We start from the raw sequence: 23,650 nt of genomic DNA on the forward strand, positions 1-23,650 counted from the left end.
TTACCTAAACTTTGCTGTAAAATATTTTTTTGCTACGGTGTGCCCCGATGAATACGACCCTAGTCTTGAAATCTATTATACTGCTGATTGTGTGTCACATCTGTAGCCTGGGTACCTGCTTGCTTCTACATTCCACAATGAAAGTGTTATTTTCTACAAACATGTTTTAAGTGGCTTATTTTGGGGTTTTTTCGTTGACCACAAACACTCGTTGTACATTTTTTTTAATAAGCTTAATTTCAACATCTGTCAGTACTTTTGAAATGAGACCACACAGTTTGTTTTTCTTACGTGATAATTGTTTATTCATCATCATCATCATCATCGTCATCATCATCGTCATCATCATCATCATTTTAGGAAAGTGAAATAACACCATGTGCTCAATGCAAGTAGGTTATTTTATTTACATCGGTGTGTGTACAGGTGCCCCCCCCCTTCAAGAGAGAGTAGTATCATGGCCACTTGGCTGTGGTTTAAAATATGTTGGTGAGCGGTGACATCATCACAGGCAACATGTTGATTACATCATTACGACACAGCAAGTTGTGAACAGTTTTTGTCAAATGGATGAGGACTTCACCTACAATGGCAGTCGAAGCATTAGGGAATAAAAACCATCTGTAAATTACATTAAAATGTGGGACGACTTCTGTGGTAGCTGGATCTTTTGGTGACATTTTAAAGTAACTGTCCAGGGATAACAGAATATTAACTTTAAAAGTTAGTTTAATTAACTCATAATGTTTTTTATTAATCCCATACTCGTATTTGTGGTCAAATCATAAATTGGAGGGAAAAAAACACTACAAAAACCCCCACCTCCCACTTGGATCTCAAACAGACCATTTAAAAAATGCTTGTTATTTCCTCATAAAGGATGAGGTCATCATCCTGAGCAGGATGAGATGGTCCAATCAGCGGTCTGCTCCATTCATATTTATAATAACCAGTACACGCCCACACCATTCCAACACACAAAAGCTGCTTTTTAACATAATTACTATTTTTGGGGGGGAAGGAAAACTTTAAAAGAAATCTGGAAACATTACGACAGTTAATTTAATTTTTGGTCATCTTGGTCATCTTGGTGCATCTTGGTGCATCTTGGTGCATCTTGGTGCATCTTGATCATCTTGGTGCATCTTGGTCATCTTGGTGCATCTTGGTCATCTTGATCATCTTGGTGCATCTTGGTCATCTTGGTGCATCTTGGTGCATCTTGGTCATCTTGGTCGTTGACTTTGGGTGACTTCCTTGCTCTGTAGGGTCCTAGAGGGTTGGCTATCATTGTGGATCTCCTGTGTCTTTAGCTGTCTCGAATGGTATGTCTTGTACTTACAATGTGGTGATGGATGACGATGCTAAACATCCAATAGACTTGTTAAAACCCTGGACTTGGCAAGGAGAGCTCTTCTTCTCTCTTGCCTTCCCTGCTGACGTGCTTCGATTAGATAACACCACCGTTACACACACACACACGGGAGCAGGGACACACACACACACAATCTCACACATACGAAGGTGCAGTCTCACTGTTCTCAAACTGTGAGCACACAGCACAGTCAGTCTCGGGTTCAGATTCAGGGTCAACGATCATGACCTAACTTCCTGCTTGGCCCTGGTCACTGTGGCAACGACCCCTTTAACCCCCTTACACCACCTCGGTTTGTGACCCCGTGGGACTGTGGATCTTCTCCACCATGTTCTGGAAGGGACCTTCCTCCTCCATCAGGTCACGATGGGTCTTCCCCTGCATGAGAAGGAAAACCATAGTTTAGGTTATTACAATGGGTTTAGGTTAGATTTGGGTGATTACAATGGGTTTAGGTTAGATCCAGGTAACCCTGGAACAGCTACAGTATAGTAACAGGCCTGGTCTAACCCTGGAACAGCTACAGTATAGTAACAGGCCTGGTCTAACCCTGGAACAGCTACAGTATAGTAACAGGCCTGGTCTAAACCTGGAACAGTTACAGTATATTAACAGGCCTGGTCTAACCCTGGAACAGCTACAGTATAGTAACAGGCCTGGTCTAAACCTGGAACAGCTACAGTATAGTAACAGGCCTGGTCTAACCCTGGAACAGCTACAGTATAGTAACAGGCCTGGTCTAACCCTGGAACAGCTACAGTATAGTAACAGGCCTGGTCTAAACCTGGAACAGCTACAGTATAGTAACAGGCCTGGTCTAACCCTGGAACAGCTACAGTATAGTAACAGGCCTGGTCTAAACCTGGAACAGCTACAGTATAGTAACAGGCCTGGTCTAACCCTGGAACAGTTACAGTATATTAACAGGCCTGGTCTAACCCTGGAACAGCTACAGTATAGTAACAGGCCTGGTCTAACCCTGGAACAGCTACAGTATAGTAACAGGTCTGGTCTAAACCTGGAACAGCTACAGTATAGTAACAGGCCTGGTCTAACCCTGGAACAGCTACAGTATAGTAACAGGCCTGGTCTAACCCTGGAACAGCTACAGTATAGTAACAGGCCTGGTCTAAACCTGGAACAGCTACAGTATAGTAACCTGGTCTAAACCTGGAACAGCTACAGTATAGTAACCTGGTCTAAACCTGGAACAGCTACAGTATAGTAACAGGCCTGGTTTAACCCTGGAACAGCTACAGTATAGTAACAGGCCTGGTCTAACCCTGGAACAGCTACAGTATAGTAACAGGCCTGGTCTAACCCTGGAACAGCTACAGTATAGTAACAGGCCTGGTCTAACCCTGGAACAGCTACAGTATAGTAACAAGCCTGGTCTTACCCTGGAACAGCTACAGTATAGTAACAGGCCTGGTCTAACCTTGACACAGCAGCCACAGTCCAGCAGCTCGTAGAGGAAGGCCAGAGCTGCCAGGGAGACTACTGTGATGATGAAGAGGAGGAGGATGACGAAGCACGCTATGTTCCAGCCGTCGTGGAACGGGTACACCTCCTGAACCTGTAGGGAGACCTGGGACAGCGGGGCGGCGTCAGGGAGCCACGGGAGAGAGGTGGTGTTGAGACGGTCCATGTTGTTTCACCTGGGAGAGAAATGATAGAGGAAGTCATGGTTGGTTTGTTCCTGGAGAGGTTTGAGAGGGATGCTGGTGTTGAGACGGTCCATGTTGTTTCACCTGGGAGAGAAATGATAGAGGAAGTCATGGTTGGTTTGTGCCTGCAGAGGTTTGAGAGGGCTGCTGGTGTTCAGGATGTTCTTCTGTCCTTCAGACCCGCAGTCTATAAAGACAGCCTTTATAGAGCCTCAACTCAGAGTTCTGGTACTGTGACCTGGAGGGAGAGAGAACCTCTATACACAGAGTTCTGGTACTGTGACCTGGAGGGAGGCAGAACCTCTATACACAGAGTTCTGGTACTGTGACCTGGAGGGAGAGAGACATAACCTCTATACACGGAGTTCTGGTACTGTGACCTGGAGGGAGACAGAACCTCTATACACAGAGTTCTGGTACTGTGACCTGGAGGGAGACAGAACCTCTATACACAGAGTTCTGGTACTGTGACCTGGAGGGAGACAGAACCTCTATACACAGAGTAATGGTACTGTGACCTGGAGGGAGAGAGACAGAACCTCTATACACAGAGTAATGGTACTGTGACCTGGAGGGAGAGAGACAGAACCTCTATACACAGAGTTCTGGTACTGTGACCTGGAGGGAGAGAGAGACAGAACCTCTATACACAGAGTTCTGGTACTGTGACCTGGAGGGAGAGAGAGAGACAGCACCTCTATACACAGAGTTCTGGTACTGTGACCTGGAGGGAGAGAGAGACAGAACCTCTATACACAGAGTTCTGGTGCTGTGGCCTGGAGGGAGAGGGAGACAGAACCTCTAAACACAGAGTTCTGGTACTGTGACCTGGAGGGAGACACAGAACCTCTAAACACAGTAAACACTTACTCCATCAGGACACAACCTCCTGGGGAGCATAGCGCCTTCCTGCTTACACACACACACACACACACACACACACCACACACCACACACACACACCAGGAGCAGTGAGACTGACCCAGTTTGGTTGAGTGAACCAGAGAGAGACTGAGAGGAAATGGGGCTTGTCCTGAGTACTGCTCTACAGACACTCCAACCCTGAAACACTGTTAGTGTGTAACCTGGTTTGATTAGTTGTCTGTCTGTCTGTCTGTCTGTCTGTCTGTCTGTCTGTCTGTCTGTCTGTCTGTCGAGCTCAACCTTCTCTAGTTCAGATAGAATGTGTGCATGAGTTTCACTGTTCTGTGACTGACTAGGCTATTGTTATCAGATGTGTGTGTGTGTTTAGCAGTGAGTCATTCCACCTCTCCTCTCCTGTGGTTGAGCCCACTGTCATCATCTGCTCTGAGTAGCTTTACTGATGACTGATGACTGATGACTGACTCACAGTATGTTACATAGTGTTGTTAGTGTAACCTGATACAGGCCTGTCATTAGTCAGAGGACAGCATGTCTATTATATACAGTTCTATGTTACATAGTGGTGTTAGTGTAACCTGATACAGGCCTGTCATTAGTCAGAGGACAGCATGTCTATTATATACAGTTCTATGTTACATAGTGTTGTTAGTGTAACCTGATACAGGCCTGTCATTAGTCAGAGGACAGCATGTCTATTATATACAGTTCTATGTTACATAGTGTTAGTGTAACCTGATACAGGCCTGTCATTAGTCAGAGGACAGCATGTCTATTATATACAGTTCTATGTTACATAGTGGTGTTAGTGTAACCTGATACAGGCCTGTCATTAGTCAGAGGACAGCATGTCTATTATATACAGTTCTATGTTACATAGTGTTGTTAGTGTAACCTGATACAGGCCTGTCATTAGTCAGAGGACAGCATGTCTATTATATACAGTTCTATGTTACATAGTGTTGTTAGTGTAACCTGATACAGGCCTGTCAGAGGACAGCAGACTGCATATCTATTATATACAGTTCTATGTTACATAGTGTTAGCAGACCACAGTAATCTCCTGACTGTTAGTCTAGTTACCCTGAATACAATGGCTCGGTCTCTGATGAAGTCAATGGGATCATGTGTTTATTAGGATCCCCATTAGCTGTCGTCATCTAATGAGATGTGAAGTAGCCAATAGGCCTTCAACTGTTTTCATGTTGCTATGTACAGTGCCTTGCGAAAGTATTCGGCCCCCTTGAACTTTGCGACCTTTAGCCACATTTCAGGCTTCAAACATAAAGATATAAAACTGTATTTTTTTTGTGAAGAATCAACAACAAGTGGGACACAATCATGAAGTGGAACGACATTTATTGGATATTTCAAACTTTTTTAACAAATCAAAAACTGAAAAATTGGGCGTGCAAAATTATTCAGCCCCCTTAAGTTAATACTTTGTAGCGCCACCTTTTGCTGCGATTACAGCTGCAAGTCGCTTGGGGTATGTCTCTATCAGTTTTGCACATCGAGAGACTGACATTTTTTCCCATTCCTCCTTGCAAAACAGCTCGAGCTCAGTGAGGTTGGATGGAGAGCATTTGTGATCAGCAGTTTTCAGTTCTTTCCACAGATTCTTGATTGGATTCAGGTCTGGACTTTGACTTGGCCATTCTAACACCTGGATATGTTTATTTTTGAACCATTCCATTGTAGATTTTGCTTTATGTTTTGGATCATTGTCTTGTTGGAAGACAAATCTCCGTCCCAGTCTCAGGTCTTTTGCAGACTCAATCAGGTTTTCTTTCAGAATGGTCCTGTATTTGGCTCCATCCATCTTCCCATCAATTTTAACCATCTTCCCTGTCCCTGCTGAAGAAAAGCAGGCCCAAACAATGATGCTGCCACCACCATGTTTGACAGTGGGGATGGTGTGTTCAGGGTGATGAGCTGTGTTGCTTTTACGCCAAACATAACGTTTTGCATTGTTGCCAAAAAGTTCAATTTTGGTTTCATCTGACCAGAGCACCTTCTTCCACATGTTTGGTGTGTCTCCCAGGTGGCTTGTGGCAAACTTTAAAATTGTATCCAAATCCGGCTTTAAACTTCTTCACAACAGTATCTCGGACCTGCCTGGTGTGTTCCTTGTTCTTCATGATGCTCTCTGCGCTTTTAACGGACCTCTGAGACTATCACAGTGTAGTTGCATTTATACGGAGACTTGATTACACACAGGTGGATTGTATTTATCATCATTAGTCATTTAGGTCAACATTGGATCATTCAGAGATCCTCACTGAACTTCTGGAGAGAGTTTGCTGCACTGAAAGTAAAGGGGCTGAATAATTTTGCCCGCCCAATTTTTCAGTTTTTGATTTGTTAAAAAAGTTTGAAATATCCAATAAATGTCGTTCCACTTCATGATTGTGTCCCACTTGTTGTTGATTCTTCACAAAAAAATACAGTTTTATATCTTTATGTTTGAAGCCTGAAATGTGGCAAAAGGTCGCAAAGTTCAAGGGGGCCGAATACTTTCGCAAGGCACTGTAAGTAGCCAATAGCCTTCAACTTTAATCAGACTGTTTTCATGTTGCTATGGAAGTAGCCAATAGGCCTTCAACTGTTTCCATGTTGCTATGTGAAGTAGCCAATAGCCTTCAACTTTAATCAGACTGTTTTCATGTTGCTATGGAAGTAGCCAATAGCCTTCAACTTTAATCAGACTGTTTTCATGTTGCTATGGAAGTAGCCAATAGGCCTTCAACTGTTTTCATGTTGCTATGTGAAGTAGCCAATAGCCTTCAACTTTAATCAGACTGTTTTCATGTTGCTATGGAAGTAGCCAATAGCCTTCAACTTTAATCAGACTGTTTTCATGTTGCTATGGAAGTAGCCAATAGGCCTTCAACTGTTTTCATGTTGCTATGTGAAGTAGCCAATAGCCTTCAACTTTAATCAGACTGTTTTCATGTTGCTATGGAAGTAGCCAATAGCCTTCAACTTTAATCAGACTGTTTTCATGTTGCTATGTAAGTAGCCAATAGGTCTTCAACTTTAATCAGACTGTTTTCATGTTGCTATGGAAGTAGCCAATAGGCCTTCAACTGTTTTCATGTTGCTATGTGAAGTAGCCAATAGCCTTCAACTTTAATCAGACTGTTTTCATGTTGCTATGTGAAGTAGCCAATAGGCCTTCCAACTGTTTTCATGTTGCTATGGAAGTAGCCAATAGGCCTTCAACTGTTTTCATGTTGCTATGGAAGTAGCCAATAGGCCTTCAACTTTAATCAGACTGTTTTCATGTTGCTATGGAAGTAGCCAATAGGCCTTCAACTGTTTTCATGTTGCTATGGAAGTAGCCAATAGGCCTTCAACTGTTTTCATGTTGCTATGGAAGTAGCCAATAGGCCTTCAACTTTAATCAGACTGTTTTCTTGTTGCTATGGAAGTAGCCAATAGGTCTTCAACTGTTTTCATGTTGCTATGGAAGTAGCCAATAGGCCTTCAACTTTAATCAGACTGTTTTCATGTTGCTATGGAAGTAGCCAATAGGCCTTCAACTGTTTTCATGTTGCTATGGAAGTAGCCAATAGGCCTTCAACTTTAATCAGACTGTTTTCATGTTGCTATGGAAGTAGCCAATAGGTCTTCAACTGTTTTCATGTTGCTATGGAAGTAGCCAATAGGCCTTCAACTTTAATCAGACTGTTTTCATGTTGCTATGGAAGTAGCCAATAGGCCTTCAACTGTTTTCATGTTGCTATGGAAGTAGCCAATATGCCTTCAACTTTAATCAGACTGTTTTCATGTTGCTATGGAAGTAGCCAATAGGTCTTCAACTGTTTTCATGTTGCTATGGAAGTAGCCAATAGGCCTTCAACTTTAATCAGACTGTTTTCATGTTGCTATGGAAGTAGCCAATAGGCCTTCAACTGTTTTCATGTTGCTATGGAAGTAGCCAATAGGCCTTCAACTGTTTTCATGTTGCTATGGAAGTAGCCAATAGGCCTTCAACTGTTTTCATGTTGCTATGGAAGTAGCCAATAGGCCTTCAACTTTAATCAGACTGTTTTAATGTTGCTATGGAAGTAGCCAATAGGCCTTCAACTTTAATCAGGCTGTTTTCATGTTGCTATGGAAGTAGCCAATAGGCCTTCAACTGTTTTCATGTTGCTATGGAAGTAGCCAATAGGCCTTCAACTTTAATCAGACTGTTTTCATGTTGCTATGGAAGTAGCCAATAGGTCTTCAACTGTTTTCATGTTGCTATGGAAGTAGCCAATAGGCCTTCAACTTTAATCAGACTGTTTTCATGTTGCTATGTGAAGTAGCCAATAGGCCTTCAACTTTAATCAGACTGTTTTCATGTTGCTATGTGAAGTAGCCAATAGGCCTTCAACTGTTTTCATGTTGCTATGTAAGTAGCCAATAGGCCTTCAACTGTTTTCATGTTGCTATGGAAGTAGCCAATAGGCCTTCAACTTTAATCAGACTGTTTTCATGTTGCTATGTGAAGTAGCCAATAGGCCTTCAACTGTTTTCATGTTGCTATGTGAAGTAGCCAATAGGCCTTCAACTGTTTTAATGTTGCTATGGAAGTAGCCAATAGGTCTTCAACTTTAATCAGACTGTTTTCATGTTGCTATGGAAGTAGCCAATAGCCTTCAACTTTAATCAGACTGTTTTCATGTTGCTATGGAAGTAGCCAATAGGCCTTCAACTTTAATCAGACTGTTTTCATGTTGCTATGGAAGTAGCCAATAGGTCTTCAACTTTAATCAGACTGTTTTCATGTTGCTATGTGAAGTAGCCAATAGGCCTTCAACTTTAATCAGACTGTTTTCATGTTGCTATGTGAAGTAGCCAATAGGCCTTCAACTTTAATCAGACTGTTTTCATGTTGCTATGTGAAGTAGCCAATAGGCCTTCAACTTTAATGAGACTTTTCATGTTGCTATGGAAGTAGCCAATAGGCCTTCAACTGTTTTCATGTTGCTATGTAAGTAGCCAATAGGTCTTCAACTTTAATCAGACTGTTTTCATGTTGCTATGGAAGTAGCCAATAGCCTTCAACTTTAATCAGACTGTTTTCATGTTGCTATGTGAAGTAGCCAATAGGCCTTCAACTTTAATCAGACTGTTTTCATGTTGCTATGTAGTAGAGGCTATTGATAGTCCACATTAGTAACACTGTCATGGTAACTGAAGGTCTCTCTCTCTGGGGAAAATACTGTAATTCTACTGTAATACTTCCTGTGTGAAAGTGTCTTCTAATTGGGTTATTGGAGGTTCTGTTGGCTGATGTTGATGGAAGGAGAGAAGTGAAGGAACAGGGATATCATTCTTTATCTATTATGAATGTAGACCGTTACCCTCTCCTCCTCTACCCACACTACCATAGCCTAGTACCCCAGCACTACACCTCTCTCTGTTCCTCCCTACATTACCCTCTCCTCCTCTACCCACACCACACTACCATAGCCTAGTACCCCAGCACTACACCTCTCTCTGTTCCTCCCTACATTACCCTCTCCTCCTCTACCTCCTCTCTGTTCCTCCCTTCTGTTACCCTCTCCTCCTCTACCTCCTCTCTGTTCCTCCCTACCATTACCCTCTCCTCCTCTACCTCCTCTCTGTTCCTCCCTACATTACCCTCTCCTCCTCTACCTCCTCTCTGTTCCTCCCTACCATTACCCTCTCCTCCTCTACCTCCTCTCTGTTCCTCCCTACTGTTACCCTCTCCTCCTCTACCCACACCACACTACCATAGCCTTGTACCCCAGTACTACACCTCTCTCTGTTCCTCCCTACCGTTACCCTCTCCTCCTCTACCTCCTCTCTGTTCCTCCCTACTGTTACCCTCTCCTCCTCTACCCACACCACACTACCATAGCCTAGTACCCCAGCACTACACTTCTCTCTGTTCCTCTCTACATTACCCTCTCCTCTACCTCCTCTCTGTTCCTCCCTACTGTTACCCTCTCCTCCTCTACCCACACCACACTACCATAGCCTAGTACCCCAGCACTACACCTCTCTCTGTTCCTCCCTACTGTTACCCTCTCCTCCTCGACCCACACCACACTACCATAGCCTAGTACCCCAGCACTACACCTCTCTCTGTTCCTCCCTACTGTTACCCTCTCCTCCTCTACCCACACCACACTACCATAGCCTAGTACTCCAGCACTACACCCCTCTCTGTTCCTCTCTACTGTTACCCTCTCCTCTACCTCCTCTCTGTTCCTCCCTACATTACCCTCTCCTCCTCTACCCACACCACACTACCATAGCCTAGTACCCCAGCACTACACCTCTCTCTGTTCCTCCCTACTGTTACCCTCTCCTCCTCTACCCACACCACACTACCATAGCCTAGTACCCCAGCACTACACCTCTCTCTGTTCCTCCCTACATTACCCTCTTCTCTACCCACACTACCATAGCCTAGTACCCCAGCACTACACCTCTCTCTGTTCCTCCCTACTGTTACCCTCTCCTCCTCTACCCACACCACACTACCATAGCCTAGTACCCCAGCACTACACCTCTCTCTGTTCCTCCCTACATTACCCTCTTCTCTACCCACACTACCATAGCCTAGTACCCCAGCACTACACCTCTCTCTGTTCCTCCCTACTGTTACCCTCTCCTCCTCTACCCACACCACACTACCATAGCCTAGTACCCCAGCACTACACCTCTCTCTGTTCCTCCCTACTGTTACCCTCTCCTCCTCTACCCACACCACACTACCATAGCCTAGTACCCCAGTACTACACCTCTCTCTGTTCCTCCCTACATTACCCTCTCCTCCTCTACCCACACCACACTACCATAGCCTAGTACCCCAGCACTACACCTCTCTCTGTTCCTCCCTACTGTTACCCTCTCCTCCTCTACCTCCTCTCTGTTCCTCCCTACTGTTACCCTCTCCTCCTCTACCTCCTCTCTGTTCCTCCCTACCGTTACCCTCTCCTCCTCTACCTCCTCTCTGTTCCTCCCTACTGTTACCCTCTCCTCCTCTACCTCCTCTCTGTTCCTCCCTACCGTTACCCTCTCCTCCTCTACCTCCTCTGTTCCTCCCTACATTACCCTCTCCTCCTCTACCTCCTCTCTGTTCCTCCCTACTGTTACCCTCTCCTCCTCTACCTCCTCTCTGTTCCTCTCTACCATTACCCTCTCTTCCTCTACCAACACCACACTACCATAGCCTAGTACCCCAGCACTACACCTCTCTCTGTTCCTCTCTACATTACCCTCTCCCCCCCCTCTCCACCCCAACCCCCTCCTCTCTCTGCTCCCACCCTCTCCACCCCTACCCCCTCCTCTCTCTCCTCCCTCCCTCTCCACCCCTACCCCCAACCTCTCTCCCCTCCCTCCCTCTCCACCCCTACCCCCTCCCTCCCTCCCTCCCTCCCTCTCCACACCTACCCCCTCCTCTCTCTCCTCCCTCTCAAGCCCCTCCCCCTCTCCCTTCTGTGTGTTCTCCCTGAAGTGGTGTAGGACCCCAGACAGACTGAGGCAGAGCGGTATCCCCCGCTGTGTCTGCCTGCAGGGGCTCCCACTGCCCCACCCCCCTCCCTAATGTCTATTCCCATCCAGTCTACAGCCAGCCAAATCCACCCTAATTAAACCCTGTATGGAGTTTGTGTGTATGTGTCCTTATTGAAATCCTTACAGGAGAAGAAGCCTAGTCATCTCTATGCCAGTCTGAATCACAACAACATTACTGCCTGCTTGGCACCCTATTCCCTGTGTAGTTTGACCCAGGAACCATCCTCTAGCAGTCTAGTCTCTCTCTGTTCTGCTACAAAAACACTCATCCTTTAGTCTGACTGTCTATATTAACACTCATCCTTTAGTCTGACAGTATGTTATATAGACACTCATCCTTTAGTCTGACAGTATGTTATATAGACATTCATCCTTTAGTCTGACAGTCTATATTAACACTCATCCTTTAGTCTGACAGTATGTTATATAGACACTCATCCTTTAGTCTGACAGTCTGCTACAAAAACACTCATCCTTTAGTCTGGCAGTCTGTTATACAAACACTCATCCTTTAGTCTGACAGTCTATATAAACACTCATCCTTTACTCTGACTGTCTGTTCCAAAAACTCATCCTTTAGTCTGACAGTCTGTTATACAAACACTCATCCTTTAGTCTGACAGTCTGTTACAAAAACACTAATTCTTTACTCTGACAGGCTGTTATAAAAACACTCATCCTTTACTCTGACAGTCTGTTACAAAAACACTCATCCTTTACTCTGACAGTCTATATTAACACTCATCCTTTACTCTGACAGTCTGTTATATTAACACTCATCCTTTAGTCTGACAGTCTGTTACAAAAACACTCATCCTTTACTCTGACAGTCTATATTAACACTCATCCTTTACTCTGACAGTCTATATTAACACTCATCCTTTACTCTGACAGTCTATATTAACACTCATTCTTTACTCTGACAGTCTATATTAACACTCATCCTTTACTCTGACAGTCTGTTATAAAATAACTCATCCTTTACTCTGACAGTCTGTTATATAAACACTCATCCTTTACTCTGACAGTCTGTTATATAAACACTCATCCTTTACTCTGACAGTCTGTTATATAAACACTCATCCTTTACTCTGACAGTCTGTTATATAAACACTCATCCTTTACTCTGACTGTCTATATTAACAATCATCCTTTAGTCTGTTATATAAACACTCATCCTTTAGTCTGTTATATAAACACTCATCCTTTACTCTGACAGTCTATATTAACACTCATCCTTTAGTCTGACAGTGCTACAAAAACACTCATCCTTTAGTCTGTTATATAAACACTCATACCGTCTGTCTGCTCACAGCGTAACCCATAGGCTGGGCTCCCGTCTGTCTGTCTGCTCACAGCGTAACCCATAGGCTGGGCTCCCGTCTGTCTGTCTGCTCACAGCGTAACCCATAGACTGGGCTCCTGTCTGTCTGTCTGCTCACAGCGTAACCCATAGGCTGGGATCCCGTCTGTCTGTCTGCTCACAGCGTAACCCATAGACTGGACTCCTGTCTGTCTGTCTGCTCACAGTGTAACCCATAGGCTGGGCTCCCGTCTGTCTGCTCACAGTGTAACCCATAGGCTGGGCTCCCGTCTGTCTGCTCACAGCGTAACCCATAGGCTGGGATCCCGTCTGTCTGTCTGCTCACAGCGTAACCCATAGGCTGGGCTCCCGTCTGTCTGCTCACAGCGTAACCCATAGGCTGGGCTCCCGTCTGTCTGCTCACAGCGTAACCCATAGGCTGGGCTCCCGTCTGTCTGTCTGCTCACAGCGTAACCCATAGGCTGGGCTCCCGTCTGTCTGCTCACAGCGTAACCCATAGGCTGGGCTCCCGTCTGTCTGCTCACAGTGTAACCCATAGGCTGGGCTCCCGTCTGTCTGCTCACAGCGTAACCCATAGGCTGGGCTCCCGTCTGTCTGCTCACAGCGTAACCCATAGGCTGGGCTCCTGTCTGTCTGTCTGCTCACAGCGTAACCCATAGGCTGGGCTCCCGTCTGTCTGCTCACAGCGTAACCCATAGGCTGGGCTCCTGTCTGTCTGTCTGCTCACAGCGTAACCCATAGGCTGGGCTCCCGTCTGTCTGCTCACAGTGTAACCCATAGGCTGGGCTCCCGTCTGTCTGCTCACAGTGTAACCCATAGGCTGGGCTCCCGTCTGTCTGCTCACAGTGTAACCCATAGGCTGGGCTCCCGTCTGTCTGCTCACAGCGTAACCCATAGGCTGGGCTCCCGTCTGTCTGCTCACAGTGTAACCCATAGGCTGGGATCCCGTCTGTCTGTCTGCTCACAGCGTAACCCATAGGCTGGGCTCCCGTCTGTCTGCTCACAGTGTAACCCATAGACTGGGCTCCCATCTCTGTCTGCTCACAGCGTAACCCATAGACTGGGCTCCCGTCTGTCTGTCTGCTCACAGCGTAACCCATAGGCTGGGCTCCTGTCTGTCTGTCTGCTCACAGCGTAACCCATAGGCTGGGCTCCTGTCTGTCTGTCTGCTCACAGCGTAACCCATAGGCTGGGATCCCGTCTGTCTGTCTGCTCACAGCGTAACCCATAGGCTGGGCTCCTGTCTGTCTGTCTGCTCACAGCGTAACCCATAGGCTGGGCTCCTGTCTGTCTGCTCACAGCGTAACCCATAGACTGGGCTCCTGTCTGTCTGTCTGCTCACAGCGTAACCCATAGGCTGGGCTCCCGTCTGTCTGCTCACAGCGTAACCCATAGGCTGGGCTCCCGTCTGTCTGCTCACAGCGTAACCCATAGGCTGGGCTCCCGTCTGTCTGCTCACAGTGTAACCCATAGGCTGGGCTCCTGTCTGTCTGTCTGCTCACAGCGTAACCCATAGGCTGGGCTCCCGCCTGTCTGTCTGCTCACAGCGTAACCCATAGACTGGGCTCCCGCCTGTCTGTCTGCTCACAGCGTTACCCATAGGCTGGGCTCCCGTCTGTCTGCTCACAGCGTAACCCATAGGCTGGGCTCCCGTCTGTCTGCTCACAGCGTAACCCATAGGCTGGGCTCCCGTCTGTCTGTCTGCTCACAGCGTAACCCATAGGCTGGGCTCCCGTCTGTCTGCTCACAGCGTAACCCATAGACTGGGCTCCTGTCTGTCTGTCTGCTCACAGCGTAACCCATAGGCTGGGCTCCCGTCTGTCTGCTCACAGCGTAACCCATAGGCTGGGCTCCCGTCTGTCTGCTCACAGCGTAACCCATAGGCTGGGCTCCCGTCTGTCTGCTCACAGTGTAACCCATAGGCTGGGCTCCCGTCTGTCTGCTCACAGCGTAACCCATAGGCTGGGCTCCCGTCTGTCTGTCTGCTCACAGCGTAACCCATAGGCTGGGCTCCCGTCTGTCTGCTCACAGCGTAACCCATAGGCTGGGCTCCCGTCTGTCTGCTCACAGCGTAACCCATAGGCTGGGCTCCCGTCTGTCTGCTCACAGTGTAACCCATAGACTGGGATCCCGTCTGTCTGTCTGCTCACAGCGTAACCCATAGGCTGGGCTCCCGTCTGTCTGCTCACAGCGTAACCCATAGGCTTGGCTCCCGTCTGTCTGCTCACAGCGTAACCCATAGGCTGGGCTCCCGTCTGTCTGCTCACAGCGTAACCCATAGACTGGGCTCCCGTCTGTCTGCTCACAGCGTAACCCATAGGCTGGGCTCCTGTCTGTCTGTCTGCTCACAGCGTAACCCATAGGCTGGGCTCCTGTCTGTCTGTCTGCTCACAGCGTAACCCATAGGCTGGGCTCCTGTCTGTCTGTCTGCTCACAGTGTAACCCATAGGCTGGGCTCCTGTCTGTCTGTCTGCTCACAGCGTAACCCATAGGCTGGGCTCCTGTCTGTCTGTCTGCTCACAGCGTAACCCATAGGCTGGGCTCCTGTCTGTCTGTCTGCTCACAGTGTAACCCATAGGCTGGGCTCCCGTCTGTCTGCTCACAGCGTAACCCATAGGCTGGGCTCCTGTCTGTCTGTCTGCTCACAGCGTAACCCATAGGCTGGGCTCCCGTCTGTCTGCTCACAGCGTAACCCATAGGCTGGGCTCCTGTCTGTCTGTCTGCTCACAGTGTAACCCATAGGCTGGGCTCCCGTCTGTCTGCTCACAGTGTAACCCATAGGCTGGGCTCCCGTCTGTCTGCTCACAGCGTAACCCATAGGCTGGGATCCCGTCTGTCTGTCTGCTCACAGCGTAACCCATAGGCTGGGCTCCTGTCTGTCTGTCTGCTCACAGCGTAACCCATAGGCTGGGCTCCCGTCTGTCTGTCTCTTCACAGCGTAACCCATAGGCTGGGCTCCTGTCTGTCTGTCCTCTGGTGTTGATAAACCTTTTACCGTTTATAATGTAGTGTTGTTTCCCAGAATGCTGTAGGGATGGAAGGTAAACCCTCCTCTTATGAAAGCAATCACAGATACAATGTAGGCTTCATAGGATGGATTAGGCTAGTAGACACACACACACTACACACTACACACACACACTACACACACACTACACACACTACACACACACACACACACTACACACGCACACTACACACACACACACTACACACACACACTACACACACACACATACACACTACACACACACTACACACACACTACACACACACTACACACACAGACACTACACACACACACACACACACACACACACACACACGCGTCTTGCCCTGATACATGGCTGTAGCAGGCAAGCATGCAAACAGACTGCAGATCTGCCAGTGTGTCCACACACACACACTACACACACACACACACACACACACTAACCGTCGTTGTGCCAGAGAAATATGCAGACTCACCTGTGTAGCTTCTACTGTGGGGTGGATGCTTGTAAAGGATTTAGGCAAAAGATGCTCTCGCTCTCCCTTCCCCCACTCTGTCTCTCTCTCTTCCTCTCTCTCTCGCTCTCTCTCTCGCTCTCTCTGTGTCTCTCTCTCCTCCCTGCCACTCCTTGCAGTTCTGCTCGTCTTCCCCACACAAGGCACAGCCTGTGCTCAGACCTTACCACTCTACCAATGGCTAAGCTCACCCTCGTTTCTCCCCTCTCTATTTGCCAAATCTTCTCAGATGAAATGAATGCCCCGCCTTCTCATTAGCACCCAGCAGCAGCTCCCGCCCACGTGATGAATCATTTAGTGAGTCACAACAACAGGCCGCTCTGATTGGCTGGTCTCCAGAAACAGGATCTCACAGCTGAAGCCACAGACGCAGAGCCACTAGAGTAGGGCCTGAAACGGAACCCTAGCTAGTGCCCTTATACCCCCTAGCTAGTGCCCTTATACCCCCTAGCTAGTGTCATGATACCCCCTAGATAGTGTCATGATACCCCCTAGATAGTGCCCTGATACCCCTAGCTAGTGCCATGATACCCCCTAGCTAGTGCCATGATACCCCCTAGCTAGTGCCCTGATAACCCCTAGCTAGTGCCCTTATACCCCCTAGCTAGTGCCCTGATACCCCCTAGCTAGTGCCCTGATACCCCCTAGCTAGTGCCCTTATACCCCCTAGCTAGTGCCCTGATACCCCCTAGCTAGTGCCCTTATACCCCCTAGCTAGTGCCCTGATAACCCCTAGCTAGTGCCCTTATACCCCCTAGCTAGTGCCCTGATACCCCCTAGCTAGTGCCCTTATACCCCCTAGCTAGTGCCCTGATACCCCCTAGCTAGTGCCCTTATACCCCCTAGCTAGTGCCCTGATAACCCCTAGCTAGTGCCCTTATACCCCCTAGCTAGTGCCCTGATACCCCCTAGCTAGTGCCCTTATACCCCCTAGCTAGTGCCCTGATACCCCCTAGCTAGTGCCCTGATACCCCCTAGCTAGTGCCCTTATACCCCCTAGCTAGTGCCCTGATACCCCCTAGCTAGTGCCCTTATACCCCCTAGCTAGTGCCCTGATAACCCCTAGCTAGTGCCCTTATACCCCCTAGCTAGTGCCCTGATACCCCCTAGCTAGTGCCCTTATACCCCCTAGCTAGTGCCCTGATACCCCCTAGCTAGTGCCCTTATACCCCCTAGCTAGTGCCCTGATAACCCCTAGCTAGTGCCCTTATACCCCCTAGCTAGTGCCCTGATACCCCCTAGCTAGTGCCCTTATACCCCCTAGCTAGTGCCCTGATACCCCCTAGCTAGTGCCCTGATACCCCCTAGCTAGTGCCCTGATACCCCCTAGCTAGTGCCCTTATACCCCCTAGCTAGTGCCCTGATAACCCCTAGCTAGTGCCCTTATACCCCCTAGCTAGTGCCCTGATACCCCCTAGCTAGTGCCCTTATACCCCCTAGCTAGTGCCCTGATACCCCCTAGCTAGTGCCCTGATAACCATATCAGACACAGGGGGAAGGGCACTTCCTAATGCTTCTACTACAGCTTTTAGGGTTTTTTTTTTATTGTTTTTTAAAATCTTCCACAAAAACAATATAATCACAACGCTATTGAATTAGTACAATGTGATATTGACAGGACCTAAATGAGTCTCTATTGAATAACTGATATTGACAGGACCTAAATGAGTCTCTATTGAATAACTGATATTGACAGGACCTAAATGAGTCTCTATTGAATAACTGATATTGACAGGACCTAAATGAGTCTCTATTGAATAACTGATATTGACAGGACCTAAATGAGTCTCTATTGAATAACTGATATTGACAGGACCTAAATGAGTCTCTATTGAATAACTGATATTGACAGGACCTATATGAGTCTATTGAATAACTGATATTGACAGGACCTAAATGAGTCTCTATTGAATAACTGATATTGACAGGACCTAAATGAGTCTCTATTGAATAACTGATATTGACAGGACCTAAATGAGTCTCTATTGAATAACTGATATTGACAGGACCTAAATGAGTCTATTGAATAACTGATATTGACAGGACCTATATGAGTCTATTGAATAACTGATATTGACAGGACCTATATGAGTCTATTGAATAACTGATATTGACAGGACCTAAATGAGTCTCTATTGAATAACTGATATTGACAGGACCTAAATGAGTCTATTGAATAACTGATATTGACAGGACCTAAATGCGTCTCTATTGAATAACTGATATTGACAGGACCTAAATGAGTCTATTGAATAACTGATATTGACAGGACCTAAATGAGTCTATTGAATAACTGATATTGACAGGACCTAAATGAGTCTATTGAATAACTGATATTGACAGGACCTAAATGAGTCTCTATTGAATAACTGATATTGACAGGACCTAAATGAGTCTCTATTGAATAACTGATATTGACAGGACCTAAATGAGTCTATTGAATAACTGATATTGACAGGACCTAAATGAGTCTCTATTGAATAACTGATATTGACAGGACCTAAATGAGTCTCTATTGAATAACTGATATTGACAGGACCTAAATGAGTCTATTGAATAACTGATATTGACAGGACCTAAATGAGTCTATTGAATAACTGATATTGACAGGACCTAAATGAGTCTATTGAATAACTGATATTGACAGGACCTAAATGAGTCTATTGAATAACTGATATTGACAGGACCTAAATGAGTCTCTATTGAATAACTGATATTGACAGGACCTAAATGAGTCTATTGAATAACTGATATTGACAGGACCTAAATGAGTCTCTATTGAATAACTGATATTGACAGGACCTAAATGAGTCTATTGAATAACTGATATTGACAGGACCTAAATGAGTCTCTATTGAATAACTGATATTGACAGGACCTAAATGAGTCTATTGAATAACTGATATTGACAGGACCTAAATGAGTCTATTGAATAACTGATATTGACAGGACCTAAATGAGTCTCTATTGAATAACTGATATTGACAGGACCTAAATGCGTCTCTATTGAATAACTGATATTGACAGGACCTAAATGAGTCTCTATTGAATAACTGATATTGACAGGACCTAAATGAGTCTATTGAATAACTGCTATTGACAGGACCTAAATGAGTCTCTATTGAATAACTGATATTGACAGGACCTATATGAGTCTATTGAATAACTGATATTGACAGGACCTAAATGAGTCTATTGAATAACTGATATTGACAGGACCTATATGAGTCTATTGAATAACTGATATTGACAGGACCTAAATGAGTCTATTGAATAACTGATATTGACAGGACCTATATGAGTCTATTGAATAACTGATATTGACAGGACCTATATGAGTCTATTGAATAACTGATATTGAAAGGACTCATCTTAGTGTGGTACAAGAGCAGGACAACATGTACAAATTCTGATCCTGGTCTTTATTTCAGCAGGACAACATGTCTAGATTCTGATCCTGGTCTTTATTTCAGCAGGACAACATGTCTAGATTCTGATCCTGGTCTTTATTTCAGCGGGACAACATGTCTAGATTCTGATCCTGGTCTTTATTTCAGCAGGACAACGTGTCTAGATTCTGATCCTGGTTTTTATTTCAGCGGGACAACATGTACAGATTCTGATCCTGGTCTTTATTTCAGCAGGACAACGTGTCTAGATTCTGATCCTGGTCTATATTTGAGCAGGACAACATGTCCAGATTCTGATCCTGGTCTTTATTTAAGCAGGACAACGTGTCTAGATTCTGATCCTGGTCTTTATTTGAGCGGGACAACATGTACAGATTCTGATCCTGGTCTTTATTTCAGCAGGACAACGTGTCTAGATTCTGATCCTGGTCTTTATTTAAGCAGGACAACGTGTCTAGATTCTGATCCTGGTCTTTATTTAAGCAGGACAACATGTCTAGATTCTGATCCTGGTCTTTATTTGAGCGGGACAACATGTACAGATTCTGATCCTGGTCTTTATTTGAGCGGGACAACATGTACAGATTCTGATCCTGGTCTTTATCTGAACAGGTAATTAGGATATCTGACCAGTTTTCTCTTTCTCTCTCCAGACACCAGTAATGGTAACTTCAACCTGAAGGCCCTGACAGGCAGCTCTGGCTACAAGTTTGGTTGCCTGGCTAAGATAGTCAACTACATGAAGGTAAGGTGAACACACACACACATTACACATTACACACACACACACACACACACATTACACACACACACACACATTACACACACACATTACGCACACACACACACACACACACACACACACACACACACACATTACACACAAACACACACACGCATTACACACACACACACACATTATACACACACACACACACACACTTACACACACACTACACACACACTTACACACACACTTACACACACACACATTACACACACACATTACACACACACTACACACACACTTACACACACACTTACACACACACTACACACACACACATTACACACACATTATACACACACATTACACACACATTACACACACACTTATACACACTACACACACATTACACACACACACACACACATTATACACACACACTACACACACACTACACACACACACATTACACACACATTATACACACACATTACACACACATTATACACACACACACACACACACGTTACACACACACATTACACACACACACACACATGCACACACACCCAATATGTGGATGATGCCATTTCCATGACGTTCGTGTCATTTAGCAGATACTCTTGTCCAGAGTGACTAACAGTAGTGACTAACGGGTTAGTTATCCTATTGTCAAATCCCCACTGTAGTAGTGACTAACAGTAGTGAGTACGTACTGGTGGAACCCACAAGCCTGGTGTTGCTAGAGTCACCCTCTACCAACTGAGCTTCACAGGACCACACATGTTAGTTATCCTACTGTCAAATCCCCACTGTAGTAATGACATGTTGTCAGAGGTGGTTCACTGTAGTAATGACATGTTGTCAGAGAGGTGGTTCGCTGTAGTAGTGACATGTTGTCAGAGAGGTGGTTCGCTGTAGTAGTGACATGTTGTCAGAGAGGTGGTTCGCTGTAGTAGTGACATGTTGTCAGAGAGGTGGTTCACTGTAGTAGTGACATGTTGTCAGAGAGGTGGTTCACTGTAGTAGTGACATGTTGTCAGAGAGGTGGTTCACTGTAGTAGTGACATGTTGTCAAAGAGGTGGTTCACTGTAGTAGTGACATGTTGTCAGAGAGGTGGTTCACTGTAGTAGTGACATGTTGTCAGAGAGGTGGTTCACTGTAGTAGTGACATGTTGTCAGAGAGGTGGTTCACTGTAGTAGTGACATGTTGTCAGAGAGGTGGTTCACTGTAGTAGTGACATGTTGTCAGAGAGGTGGTTCACTGTAGTAGTGACATGTTGTCAGAGAGGTGGTTCACTGTAGTAATGACATGTTGTCAGAGAGGTGGTTCACTGTAGTAATGACATGTTGTCAGAGAAGTGGTTCACTGTAGTAGTGACATGTTGTCAGAGAGGTGGTTCACGGTAGTAATGACATGTTGTCAGAGAGGTGGTTCACTGTAGTAGTGACATGTTGTCAGAGAGGTGGTTCACTGTAGTAGTGACATGTTGTCAGAGAGGTGGTTCACTGTAGTAGTGACATGTTGTCAGAGGTGGTTCACTGTAGTAGTGACATGTTGTCAGAGAGGTGGTTCACTGTAGTAGTGACATGTTGTCAGAGAGGTGGTTCACTGTAGTAATGACATGTTGTCAGAGAGGTGGTTCACTGTAGTAGTGACATGTTGTCAGAGAGGTGGTTCACTGTAGTAGTGACATGTTGTCAGAGAGGTGGTTCACTGTATTAGTGACATGTTGTCAGAGAGGTGGTTCACTGTAGTAATGACATGTTGTCAGAGAGGTGGTTCACTGTAGTAATGACATGTTGTCAGAGAGGTGGTTCACTGTAGTAGTGACATGTTGTCAGAGAGGTGGTTCACTGTAGTAGTGACATGTTGTCAGCGAGGTGGTTCACTGTAGTAATGACATGTTGTCAGAGAGGTGGTTCACTGTAGTAGTGACATGTTGTCAGAGAGGTGGTTCACTGTAGTAATGACATGTTGTCAGAGAGGTGGTTCACTGTAGTAATGACATGTTGTCAGAGAGGTGGTTCACTGTAGTAGTGACATGTTGTCAGAGAGGTGGTTCACTGTAGTAATGACATGTTGTCAGAGAGGTGGTTCACTGTAGTAATGACATGTTGTCAGAGAGGTGGTTCACTGTAGTAATGACATGTTGTCAGAGAGGTGGTTCACTGTAGTAGTGACATGTTGTCAGAGAGGTGGTTCACTGTAGTAATGACATGTTGTCAGAGAGGTGGTTCACTGTAGTAGTGACATGTTGTCAGAGAGGTGGTTCACTGTAGTAGTGACATGTTGTCAGAGAGGTGGTTCACTGTAGTAGTGACATGTTGTCAGAGAGGTGGTTCACTGTAGTAATGACATGTTGTCAGAGAGGTGGTTCACTGTAGTAGTGACATGTTGTCAGAGAGGTGGTTCACTGTAGTAATGACATGTTGTCAGAGAGGTGGTTCACTGTAGTAGTGACATGTTGTCAGAGAGGTGGTTCACTGGTGTCCTGATTGGTGAGCTTCCTCCTTCCAACAGTCTGAGCTGTCGTCTCAATTAAACCACTCCCCTTTTAACCTCTGAACCCTCCGTATGTCTCTCATTGGGTTTATTCTGATGTTAGTTCCTCCCTCTACTCTGTCTGTCTCTTATTGGGTTTATTGTGATGTTAGTTCCTCCCTCTACTCTGTCTGTCTCTTATTGGGTGTATTGTGATGTTAGTTCCTCCCTCTACTCTGTCTGTCTGTCTCTTATTGGGTGTATTGTGATGTTAGTTCCTCCCTCTACTCTGTCTGTCTGTCTCTTATTGGGTGTATTGTGATGTTAGTTCCTCCCTCTACTCTGTCTGTCTCTTATTGGGTGTATTGTGATGTTAGTTCCTCCCTCTACTCTGTCTGTCTGTCTCTTATTGGGTTTATTGTGATGTTAGTTCCTCCCTCTACTCTGTCTGTCTGTCTCTTATTGGGTTTATTGTGATGTTAGTTCCTCCCTCTACTCTGTCTGTCTGTCTCTTATTGGGTTTATTGTGATGTTAGTTCCTCCCTCTACTCTGTCTGTCTGTCTCTTATTGGGTTTATTGTGATGTTAGTTCCTCCCTCTACTCTGTCTGTCTGTCTCTTATTGGGTTTATTGTGATGTTAGTTCCTCCCTCTACTCTGTCTGTCTCTTATTGGGTGTATTGTGATGTTAGTTCCTCCCTCTACTCTGTCTGTCTGTCTCTTATTGGGTT

At 45.8% G+C, this 23,650-nt stretch overlaps 2 protein-coding genes across 3 annotated transcripts in view; one reads left to right on the plus strand and one right to left on the minus strand.

The window, feature by feature from the left end:
- The window catches only part of LOC110515921 (general transcription factor IIE subunit 2), a 57,236-nt gene that overhangs the window by 1,763 nt on the left and 31,823 nt on the right, over positions 1-23,650 (plus strand). For both annotated transcript variants that reach the window (XM_090188100.1, XM_090188098.1), the window contains exon 3: positions 20,361-20,452. In XM_090188100.1, the coding sequence (XP_090044226.1) occupies positions 20,361-20,452 (92 nt within the window). The remainder of the gene's footprint in view (positions 1-20,360; positions 20,453-23,650) is intronic.
- smim18 (small integral membrane protein 18) lies at positions 278-16,502 on the minus strand. The gene is made up of 3 exons (XM_036972447.2): positions 16,259-16,502; positions 2,814-3,033; positions 278-1,753 (listed from the first exon to the last, which is right to left on the minus strand). The coding sequence occupies exons 2-3, from the start codon at positions 3,021-3,023 to the stop codon at positions 1,655-1,657; spliced, it is 309 nt and encodes a 102-aa protein (XP_036828342.1). The 5' UTR covers positions 3,024-3,033; positions 16,259-16,502; the 3' UTR covers positions 278-1,654.

This window comes from Oncorhynchus mykiss, chromosome 10, assembly GCF_057628025.1.
Source record: "Oncorhynchus mykiss isolate SJ-2025 chromosome 10, ASM5762802v1, whole genome shotgun sequence".
NCBI lineage: Eukaryota > Metazoa > Chordata > Actinopteri > Salmoniformes > Salmonidae > Oncorhynchus > Oncorhynchus mykiss.